At 42.6% G+C, this 12,236-nt stretch overlaps 1 protein-coding gene across 1 annotated transcript in view; it reads left to right on the forward strand.

Annotated features, from left to right (window-relative positions):
- The first annotated feature begins 1,896 nt into the window (after window positions 1-1,896).
- The window catches only part of LOC147420709 (ARM repeat superfamily protein), a 131,020-nt gene continuing 120,680 nt past the window's right edge, over window positions 1,897-12,236 (forward strand). The window contains exon 1 of the mRNA XM_086504645.1: window positions 1,897-2,103. Coding sequence (XP_086360771.1) covers window positions 2,002-2,103 — 102 coding nt within the window. The 5' untranslated portion in view covers window positions 1,897-2,001. The remainder of the gene's footprint in view (window positions 2,104-12,236) is intronic.

The raw sequence follows: 12,236 nt of genomic DNA on the forward strand, positions 1-12,236 counted from the left end.
AACAAGACAATTGTCAACATAGGTAGTTGACATAATAAGACCAGGAAGGCAAAAGCAGCTCGATCATGCACTACAAAAAGTATCACTCACGCTAAGAGCAAAGCTATGCCAAGAAACAAAACAAACGCTTAATGCTATGAAAGTTTCCATGAGGGGTTATCAAACACACAAGTAGGTGTGCTCAATTTTGAAAACGGGCCTAATGAAGTAGAATATCGGGGAGATGCCTCGGAGGTTTAAAGAGAAAAAGGCAAGGTGAAATCCAGGTGTAGCAGGCAAACCTGCTACAAGTGACACGGCAATCTTTTTTTTTTTAGTGCAGCGTGGAGAAATTATGCACAACTGACAAAGAAAAGGAGTTATGCGACAACGAAAAGAGCAAGACATTGCATTTTTTAATATTTGCAGTGGGTTAAGAGGGGACCAACAACACGCCCCTGAACCTTCTGCGTGAGTTGACGGGTTTGATTCCTCTGCCAAGCTCGTTGAGATTTATGTGTGTGATGTCTCGATCGCAATGTCTGGTGGAATATTTGAAGATTCCATATTATTGGAAGAGAGTAGACCGAATATATACTAAAAAATGTCTCTATGTTGAAAACCTATAAGAAACTCCAACTTCTTAGATACCACGAAAATCCAAAGAGACCTTGTGATAAAAAATGATCAAATATGCAATGATGTGGCATCAAACTGATTGATATGATTTCATATCAAATGGATTTATATGTGTTAGAAAACCTCCTACAATCAATCTTTAGGCAATGCATGGGCTAAGGATGCACACAATCTACAATAGGAAGAGACATGAGCTTGTTTGCAACACTCTGTTGTCTTCTGAACAAAAGATCAAAGGCTCTAGGATGTATATGTCCAACTTGTATTCACATTGTTTGAATCCCGATGACCTAGAGCTTGTCTTCTTAACTACAACTAGGTCCGATATCTGCAAGTCTATTACAAATTGAAACTCACAACGAGCCTAACTAGTTGAGACAACCCTTATTACATATTTTAATTTAAGGAAGAAAAAGTTAATGATTGCCTTGGCCAAAACCTTTAATAGATCAGGTGCAACAACCACCATCTTTGAATAATAGCTATAGATATTTTAATTGAAGGAAGAAAAAGTTAATGATTGCCTTGGCCAAAAACTTTAATAGATCAGGTGCAACAACCACCATCTTTGAATAATAGCTATACTCCATTTCTTATTAATTTAAAAATAAGAAGCGGAGTATAGCTATTAAACAAACCTATGCACTAATGGCTTCCAAAAAGAAAATCACTAGCTACCTAGTGCAAAGACACTCTAAAGAGAAGAAAACACTGAAGGGAAAATAAAGGAGAAGAGAAACACAAATGTACTAATGTGCACTAGACCACCCACGGCACTAAAGGGCACGGGTAGAAAGAGATGGGATCGGCGGCGCAGGTCAAAAGGGGGAATCTCGAGGGGGATTGAGGGTGGAAAAAAATGGGCGCCCATGGCGGGCATGGAGACTCGAACCCTCGCCACCACCGTGAGAGCCCAATGCGCTAACCGCTACGCCCGCGACGGGGAAGTTGACATATGGGCAAACCGGCAAATGATAAATAAATGTGGACAACCCCCCCTGCTTGTCCAAGTTTACCTTTTGGTGTCCTAGTTTACCCCAGCATCCTACGGCTACACGCGTCTTGAACTTCGTGTCCGAACTTCGCTGTCGTGGATCCCACCGCTTGAGCTTCAATAAATCTCCCGTGCCCTTTAGTGCTAAAGCTAGACCAACTCTCTTTATATGGACATAAAAAGTCTTTTATTTCTTAAACTCACCCTTCACTACTGCACTTAAGATGAGGCACATAATGCAATTCCATAGGACCATAGGTGTGTAATGCACAATCATTAACACTGGACATAAGTGCAACATTAATGCCGTTTCCTCACTGCTGTGCTGGCTGGTTGTGGGTTATTGAATCGCGAAGAATGGTAACGCCGTGATTTGGGATCTGTGAAGAATGTCGACGCGGCCACTGAACCCGGCCAAGCCCATCGTGGATGCCCTCCTGCAGAGATTCCTTCCCCTCGCTGGTCGAAGGATTGACACAGCTCAAGCTCAGGTGACAACTTCCTCACTCCTTCTCCCTCAATGTGTCGTCTCATCAAAGTTGGTATACATGCATCGGTAATACGCAAAAGGGATCTTGATTACGTTTTAAACCTAACAGTCTTACACTGGTCGCTGCAAACAAATTCTATAGCTACATTACTGGGAGAAATGTTTTGCAAAGACAAGGTGGAAAATGTATCTTTTGATTGCAAGAATGGCAGATTGTAGCAACTATTGATTGGTGCGAGTAAAAGAAGTGGTACACAATTAATTTTGAAGGACTAACAATCCCTTTAACCAAACGTTGGCTTTGTGCCTCACACTACAAGATCTCGATGCCACCATTTCAATTGATTCATGTCAACCCCACTCCTCAAAGAAACATCTGCAAATTTCCATGGACCACACGCAAAGAAATGGGTAGGCAAGATCATGGATATTGGGTTATTTGCCAGTGCTGAAAAACCTGCTGAATAAACTCCTCAGCCAACCGAAGAGATTCTCCTACTCACCCCCTATAGTGCATGTTGTAAAAGGTACCTATCTCTAAAGAATCCAAAGGCTACTTAATGTCTTGCGGCACCTCAGACTTATTCTTAGCTGCCTCCAATTGCTGATCCACATGGTCTATTTTTCTGTTCAGCTACTCTAGGGCATCCTCTTGATCCTGATAAGGTAACCTCTCCTCAAGAGGTCTATTGACTTTGACCCCCTCTGATCTCTATCATGTTGTCGCACAAAGTCCTGCTGCTGTGAAAAAATCTGTTAGATTTGTTGTGGCTGTGGCTACGAGTGTCGTTCCCTCCCGCGCCTAGTTTGTCTCTGTTGTTGCCCTCTAGGACAAACCCTCACCAGATGCCCCATCTCATGACATCTAAGGCACTGGTTCGATCTGTCCGTAATCACAATCCTCACAAGTGTAGAAGCCCTTTCCAATCAAAAGTGATAGTTATCCGGAAATTCTATGGAAGTGGTGATAGCCACTTTAATAAATGGCACAAATGTCTAGGTCTGTACAAAGTACATAAATGGTATGCCAAAAATAGAACTCATCGACCTCAACATATCTTGCAATCAAAATTGTGCCGGTAGCTCTAATGTTGGGTTAAAGGCCTAAATAACCCCTTTTTGTACATTTTTATACTTTGTGTAGGTTCATATTAAATATGCACACATTTTTTTTAAAGTCACTTATAATAAAAGTGGGAAAACCCAAAACTCACTTATTGAGTTTTCCCCATAAACGTGAGCTCTCTCTCTCTCTCTCTCTCTCTCTCTCTCTCTCTCTCTCTCCCTGCTTCGATCCCTAGCGCTTCCTCTTTGCTGCACTCCGCCTCCTGCTTCTTGCCCCAATCCTGCACTACATCGCGACGTGCACCTATTGGTACCTTCTGCTTCGCACTTTCAACTGGTATCAAAGCCCTAGGGTTTCGAAATAGCTCTGCATAGTCTGTTGGACAACGAGTTAAAATTGCTCTCCCGCGATTAATTTCGCTTCCATGCTAACCCCTTGCTTTCGCAGTCGAATAGGTCACCAAAACTACCAAAACAGGTTGTTTTTAGGTCAAAACAAGTGATTTACAGGTTATAATAGGTCAAAACAGCAATACGCAAGTGAACCAAAGTTGTGGGATCACATGTATTGATGTTTGTCGCGACAAATTGAGTGAAAAGTTGTGTACAGGTGCTTGAAATTGCACTTTTCAGTTGAAATTTCAGAGTTGGACAGTTTCATGTAAAGAAATTGTGGTCTATCTGTCACAAGGCGGGCACCACGTGCCAATAGAGAAGAACAGTCTGAACAGACTTTTAACACTTCAATAACAACTGAACTGAAAGAGAGAGAGACGGCACGCGACACGGAGTTGCGGAATTCCACCCCAGAGAGTATTGGCCCCAAACCTTGGCGCCCCTTTCGGTATTTCTTTATATTGCATCATCAAAGTACAAGCTGGTACTCTAGACTCTCCACCTTCTCCAGGAAGCATGCCAGAGAAGGAGCCCTAGCCTCATATTTAAAGTCCCTTGGCCTAAAAAGCAATTTACATGAAAAGCTTTCAAACTCAAAAGCTTCTCGTCCAAAAAGCAATTTACATGAAAAACTTTCAAACTCAAAAGCTTCTGGTCCAAGAAGCAATGCCAAAAGCTGTCAGCGTAAATCACGGAAATCTGTACAGCCTTCCACGTCATCATACCAGCGCAATTTCGGAAATCAGCCTATTGCCCTTAGGGTTAGGATTAGGGTTTTTGCAGTTTTAGGATTAGGGTTTCAGCAATTAGGGTTTCCATAATTAGGGTTTCAACAATTAGGGTTTTTGGCAGAAATTAGGGTTAGGGTTTTCTGCACTCGGGCAACCACGTCATCACTCTGTGACACTTCTTCTGTTGCTTGTTCTTCTTAGGGTTTAGGCCCCTCGGCCGGTAGCTCCGTTCTTCAGTAGGTCGACACGTCAGCAGTTTGTTACATCTCCCCTTCTTGAAAGAGAGTAATCGTCTGCGATTACAGCATATCTGCAAAACAACTCAAGTTAGTTCAAAAATTTCAGAGGGTCATTCCGAGGGACATTCCGAGGGACAATCAATTTGCTCTTTTGATCAAGAGTTAGCTTCTCCTTTCTGCACTTTTGATCAATGAGTTAGCTTCTTCTCTCGGCTGTTTTGATAAAGGAGTTAGCTTCTCCTTTCGTCCAGATCGGAACTCTTGATATTTCGGCGTAGTAAAGTTAGCCATCCCCACCCAGACCGTACTGATCTTCCACGGGTGTCTTGATGCACTAAAATTACATACCCAGGCAATCTCATCCAATTAGGAATATTCAGTAGTTGACACATCACAATGCAACACAAATGCTTACATATGCATGTTACAAGACATAGAAACATAAAGCCGCCGATGAAGACTCCTCCCGCATAACCTAATAAGGTCCGGGTCGGGAGATATTCAACGACTCCCTCATCACTCCTCCCGCATAACCTAAAAAGGTCCGGCCTGGGAGATATAGAGGCCTTTTACAACCAAACGCCCCCCAGACCGCAGCCTGCGTCGTTTGGAGGTGCTGAGAGTAACCACTGCTCAGGCTTCTTAATACTCCTCCCGCATAATCATCCAGGTCCGGGCCGGGAGTCACAACAACAATTATTTTACAAGCATACAATGAAACGCTCCCGCTCCCTAGGCATCGGCCTGCGTCGTTCCGAGATTCAAACAATACCAAAACAGTATTTCTCACTTCTCCACCCGGGAGTAAAATCACCAATCATTGAAACCAGTATCAAATCAGAGTCAAACAATTCAAATCGGCACCAAGACAGGTTTAAAACAGATAGCATCCATTTCAAACAAATTCCAAACAAGTTCAAACAAAACTCAAACTTAATCGACATCAGTCTAGCTCGAAAAGTCGATTGACTTTCCATCCTGAAACCTGCACCAAAAATTAGGGTTAGGTTCATTCCATAAGGTCGTAGCCGAGCACAGCATGGTCCATCAGCTCTTGGACAGTCAGTGTTTTTGTAGTGGCGATGGTAGTCCCAAGAGATAGCAATCACACCGAACCTCGAAGGTCATCTGATCGTGAAGAGACATCTACTGGGAGATGTCGAGAAACTTCAAGTTATAATCTGCTAGGGTTTCCATGGCAAGCATTTCAAGATACCATACTCTGCCAGAAGTTGCACTCCGAAGGAAGATGTCAGAAACCATACAACTTCGGGAAAAAATTTTCTTGAAAGCTTGCCAAGTACTTGGAGTATGCTGCTTGGTAGTTGTAGACATCAACATTTGCATGGCACTGCTTCTGAGAAAAAAAAAACAGTGACTTGAAACAAATCTTGATCCTTCTCTTGCAAGTGATCTTAATTGGCTTATGCCCTGTAAGTCACTGCGGTGAAGACGGGAGCGCGCTTGATGCGCGATGAAGTAAGGGTGGGAGTGGCTAATAAGTTGCAACATAAAAACGTAAAAAAGCGTGCGAAACGACTCCAAATGTAGGAAGATAAAAAACGATGACGCTTTGAAGGACCATATAGTAGAATGGATAACGAGGGGATTAAGGGGTGATTAAGGTGCAAGAGGGTGGGACACCAAACGTGTTTCGCGCATAATGAGCTCATCAGTGGTGTGGGTTTAGATACAAATGGAGGGGGTGAGCGAGGTTTTATAGAGGGGCAATTTGAGGTGGGATGTTTTTTTGGGGGGAAAAAGGGAAGTTAATGGCAATGTACTCAAGTACATAGGGAAAGAGTAAGGGTAGAAGGGGTGGTACTTGTTTTAATGGTGAGAGGTAGACAAGTTGTACCACAAAAAAGAGTTTAATTTCTTGCAGAGAATGGTGAGGGTGTGATTAGATGCCAAAAATTAAAGGGGGGGGGGGGGGGGGGGGGTGTGGGGGTGTGATTTGATGCCAAAAATTGTAGGGGGGAGAATTTGTTTACATTTAAGCGAGCAAGCAAACGATATATTTGGTAAGCGAGGCTTTGCAAAAAAGGAAGGAAGGCAGGGGATCATTGGATACGAGTTAATGAGGGTATGCCAAAACTTTGGGGAGTATAGAGAGCAATACTAGGGAGGGGAAAGAAATTTGTGAGGATTTAATGGAGAAAGGCAAAATTAGGTAGGAAGAAGTTAAGAGATAGAGTGGAAGATAGGTACCAACCACTACTTCTCCTATGAGCAAGACCATCATAGAGGGCCGCTACATCAAAGGTTAGGGTGTTCATCGGGGTGGTGCAAGGTATGCACAAGAATTTTATGGATGCTGGGCCCCGAGGTCCAACAAATGGTGGGTCTAGGTAGGTGTGAGAGTGTGGGGTTGTACTGGCAAGCCCGAGCAATGGGATTACTGATACAGCAAGAGGGTGATAGCCTTCTTGTGGAAGGCGTAAAAGGTAGCTTGAAGGGGGTGTTTTCTTAAGTCAGAGAGATGGTTCCAAGAGGGAGGTACGGTTCTGATAGGTGACTTTGCTAAACACATTACGCAGAAACCCTTGTGGGTAGCCTTTTGTCCTAAGACGTTTGTAGAAGAGGCTGCGGATAATGAGGAAGCCATCCAAGGAGCTTTCTCTAATGATATATCTATTGAGTTCATTGATGATGGACACTTTTTGATGCGTAGGGTGCCAAGAGATCTAAGGGATGTAGTTATAAGCCTTGTCAAGTCCTTGACCGTAAGAGAAACAGTCACAAGGAGTGAGGGGGGAGAACCCTAGAAAAGGAGAGGGTGGACTAAGAGGACTTAAAGATAAAGGCAGAGTAAGCCACCCTAGAGAGGGAGAGAGAGGGAGAAATATACGCGGAGTGTGCATCGCTTATATATTCAAGAATAAATTGCAACATAAAAACGTAAAAAAGAGTGCGAAACGACTTCAAATATAGGAAGATAAAAAACGATGACGCGTTGAAGGACCGTATAGTAGAATGGATAACGAGGGGATTAAGGCTAATAAGTCCGGGTTGGAGGGAGAAGATACCTCGAATCAAATTCCAATAGCTCTGTCTGCTCTTTTGTAGGACCGGAATGCTTTTAGAAAAGCACACGCCTGATGCTCCGATACCACTATCACAAGGCGGGCACCACGTGCCAAAAGAAAAAAACAGACTGAACAGACTTTTAACACTTCAATAACAACTGAACTGAAAGAGAGAGAGACGACACGCGACACGGAGTGGCGGAATTCCACCCCATAGAGTGTTGGCCCCAAACCTTGGCGCCCCTTTCGGTATTTCTTTATATTGCATCATCAAAGTACAAGCCGGTACTCCAGACTCTGCACCTTCTCCAGGAAGCATGCAGAGAATGAGCCCTAGCCTCATATTTAAAGGCCCTTGGCCTAAAAAGCAGTTTACAAAAAGCTTTCAAACTCAAAAGCTTCTCGTCCAAAAAGCAGTTTACATGAAAAACTTTCAAACTCAAAAGCTTCTGGTCCAAAAAGCAATGTCAAAAGCTGCCAGCGTAAATCACGGAAATCCGTACAGGCTGCCATGTCATCATGCCAGCGCAATTTCGAAAATCAGCCTACTGCCCTTAGGGTTAGGGCTAGGGTTTTTGCAGTTTTAGGATTAGGGTTTTCAAAATTAGGGTTTGCAGGTTTTAGGGTTAGGGTTTCTAGAATTAGGGTTTCCAAAATTAGGTTTTCAGCAATTAGGGTTCCATAATTAGGGTTTCAGCAATTAGGGTTTTCAGAATTAGGGTTTCTGGTAGAAATTAGGGTTAGGGGTTTCTGCACTTGGGCAACCACGTCATCACTCTGTGACACTTCTTCTGTTGCTTGTTCTTCTTAGGGTTTAGGTCCCTCGGCCGGTAGCTCCGTTCTTCAGTAGGTTGACACGTCAGCAGTTTGTTACACTATCGTATGCAAAGTCTTGTGGTTGCTCCTATTTGCTGAAATTTTCAGCCTATTGCATCTCTCTTGTACATACTTGTGGCTGAATTATAATGGCTTCTTCCTCTTCCGCATCTGACACTAAAAGTTTGATGGAAATCAAACGGTTCGATGGTCAAGGCTTCGACCTCTGGCAAGAACGCATGCAAGGTATCCTTTTCTTAAAGGATTGTGAAGATGCATTGGAAAAGAATAAGCCGCCAGGTTTGTCTGACGAAGAGTGGGCCATGTTGAATAAGAAGGCTATGGCCTACATCAAAATGGCTATCAATGATGACATTTTGACGGACATCAAGCGTTTGGACTTTGCTTATGCAATATGGCAAAAGCTAAAGTCCAATTATGAAAACACAACACCTGTGAATCAGGTGCATTTGATGCGAAAGTTGGTGAATATGCAGCTTGATGACTCGAAGTCAGCTTCTGAGCATTTGAGTGCTTTTACAGGTGTGTTGAGTCAGTTGCAGGACAGTGGGCTTCAGCAATTCGATGATAAGCTGAAAGCTATTTTCTTGCTTATGACATTGCCACCAACTTGGGAAACCTTAATTGTCTCCTTGAGCAACAATCCCACCCTCACGTATGACGGTTTGAGAGGATCTATTCTCAATGAAGAGCTTAGATGCAAGTCTAGTGGGGAAGGTGGCAGTTCTGCTTACAATGCAAGAGGTAGAAATCAAAAGCGTGATACGGGCAACAGGACTCAAAATAGAAGTAAGAGCAAGACAAAGGATAAGGATGTCACTTGTTATCAATGTGGCAGAAAGGGTCGCAAGAAATCCGATTGCAGGTATTTCAAGAAAGAGCAAGAAAGGAAGAAGGAAACGCAAGATAAGAAGAAGAAAGATGAGAAGAAAGGGGAGAATAAGCAGGTGATTCCTCCAGGGATGCTGAGAATGCAAATGTATCCTCTAGTGTGGCCATTGAGGAGTTGTCAGACGTTGAGGAAATCTTGGTTGCGGCTTCATGCCCCTCAGATTTGGTGATAGCTAATGCAGAAGACATGCTTAACTCGAAGAAAGATGTCATTGATGCATTGCTCAGTGCTAATGATGGCCTATCCCAGTCATGGATAGTGGATTCTGGTGTTTCATTCCATGTGACTCCATCTTTGGAGTGTTTTGCTACATATGCTGCAGGCAATTATGGCAAGGTGTACCTTGGTGATAATTTTGCTTGCAATATTGAGGGAATGGGTACTATGCGTTTGGCTCTTACCAATGGTCAAGAGCTTGTGTTGAATGATGTTAGGTTTGTACCAGGCATTAAGAAAAGTTTGCTATCTGTTGGCTAGTTAGATGCACATGGTTATACTACCATCTTTGCTGGGGGTTCATGGAAGTTGCTTAAGGGCTTTAGGCTTGTTGCAAAAGGGTTTAAAAGAGGTACTTTGTACTATCTTCGATGCATAGCTTTGCCTGGCAAGTTTCTTGCTGTTGCTGAAGTTGCTTCACACACGGAATTGTGGCATAAGAGACTTGGCCATATGAGCCAAAAGGATATTGATGTGCTTTTCTCTTTGAAGAGGGTTGATGTAAAAGGCAAAAAACTTGGATTTTTGTAACGATTGTCTTTATGGAAAGCAAAAGAAATCTTCTTATTACTCTGGTGTCTCTCGCAAAGCTAATCCTCTTTTATCTTATTCACTCCGATGTATGCACTATGCCTGTTAAGTCTTTTGGTGGTGCATTGTATTTTGTTACATTCATTGATGACTGTACTAGGAAAGGATGGGTGCATTTGTTGAAAAGTAAGAGTGAGACTTTTTGCTTTTAAAAAGTTTCAGGCTTTTGTCACTACGCAAAAGAGTACTAAGCTTAAATGTCTCAGATCTGATAATGGAGGAGAGTATGTATCTGCTGAATTTCAGTGTTTTTGTGATGAAAATGGGATTATAAAGGAATTGACAGCCCCTTATAATCCGTCTTTTAATGGTGTGGCTGAAAGGTATAATCGTACTTTATGCGAGAGTGCGTTGCATGTCGTCCACTGCTAATCTTTCCCAAGAGTTTTGGGGGGAGGCATTGAAAACTGCAGTTCATATTTGCAATCGCTCTCCTAATAGTACGCTGAAAAATGACATTCTAGAGAAGGTTTGGTATGGCAAACCTGCCTCTTATGATCACTTGAGAGTATTTGGCTGCGAAGCTTTTGTTCATGTACGCAATGACTTGAGAACAAAGCTTGATATGAAGTCCATTAAAGGAGTCTTCCTAGGTTACGGGGAAGAAGGTGAAATGGGCTATAGAGTGTGGTTACCACATTTTAGCAATGTAATACGTAGCCGAGATGTAGTGTTCAATGAGGCGAAAATTGCTTAAGAACGCTACAAAAGCTGATGCTGACAAGAAGTCAAATTTCAGCTTTTCGTGCCACCCATTGATGTTGAAAAAGAGCCTCATGATGCATTACCGCAAGCTGAAATCGATAATCAGCCGGTTAACCTTGAGCCAGAAGAGGTAGGACATGATTTTGATGCTCCTAATGAGGATGGACAGCCACCTGAATTGGCTGAGAATGATTTTCAGCAGCATGATAGAGCTTAAAATGAGTTGCCTTATGATGTAAAACCGTTGCCTGAGAATGTAGATCATTGGGTACGCAGGTCAACTCGTTTGAGAAGGCAACCGCGGAGATTTAACCCCTCTTTGGATCATGTAATGTTCACAGATTAGGGTGAACCTCTTACATACAAAGAGGCCAAATCATGTGAGTCAAGCAGTAAGTGGGAGCTTGTGATGCAAAAGGAAATGAAATCCTTGTATGCAAATGATACTTGGGATCTTGTGCCATTGCCTAAAGGGAGAAAGGCTTTTCCTAACAAATGGGTATACAAGATTAAGATAGTGGATGAAAAACCCAAGTACAAGGCAAGATTGGTTGCAAAAGGATATGCACAGAAAGAAGGAATTGATTTTCAAGTAATCTTTCTCCTGTTGTAAAGCTTACAACTTTACGTGTCCTTTTTGCTCTTGTTGCGGTGCTTGATTTGGAATTGAATCAAATGGATGTAAAGACAACGTTTTTGCATGGTGACATTGAAGAGGACAGATACATGAAACAGCCTGAAGGTTTTGTAGTTCCTACACCCGAGGAACTTGTAGGAAAACTGAAAAGGGCTCTTTATGGTTTGAGACAATCATCACGATAGTGGTATAAGAAGTTTGACACTTTTATGCTGTCTCAAGGCTTTAAACGTAGCCATGGAGATCATTGTTTGTATACAAAAAGGGATGAAGATGGTAGTTCCATCATACTTGTTCTCTATGTTGATGACATGCTGCTTGCCAGGAAACATAAGATTAGTTTTGATGCTCTGAAATGTAAGCTAAATTCAGCATTTGCTATGAAGGATTTGGGTGATGCACAACATATTTTGGGCATGCGTATTAAAAGAGATAGAAAGCTGAAATTGCTGTTTTTATCTCAAGAAAGGTACATTGCAAAAGTACTTGAAAGATTTAATATGGTTGATGCTAAGTCTCTTGGGGTGCCTTTACCTCCATACACTAAGCTTAGCAAAGCAGATTGCCCAAAGGATAAGGTGGCATTAAAAGCAATGAAGGGAATCCCTTATGCATCAGCTTGTGGTTTTCTTATGTATGCTATGGTTGCCACTCGTCTCGACATTGCTTATGCAGTGGGAGTTGTTAGTCGATACATGTCGAATCCTGGCAAAGCGCATTGGGAAGCTGTCAAATGCATTCTGAGATATTTGAAAGATACACAATCAGAGTGTATCTGTTATGGCAAAAGTGACTT

The sequence above is a fragment of the Adiantum capillus-veneris genome, chromosome 28 (assembly GCF_014529385.1).
Source record: "Adiantum capillus-veneris isolate H3 chromosome 28, ASM1452938v2, whole genome shotgun sequence".
Taxonomy (NCBI): Eukaryota; Viridiplantae; Streptophyta; class Polypodiopsida; order Polypodiales; family Pteridaceae; genus Adiantum; species Adiantum capillus-veneris.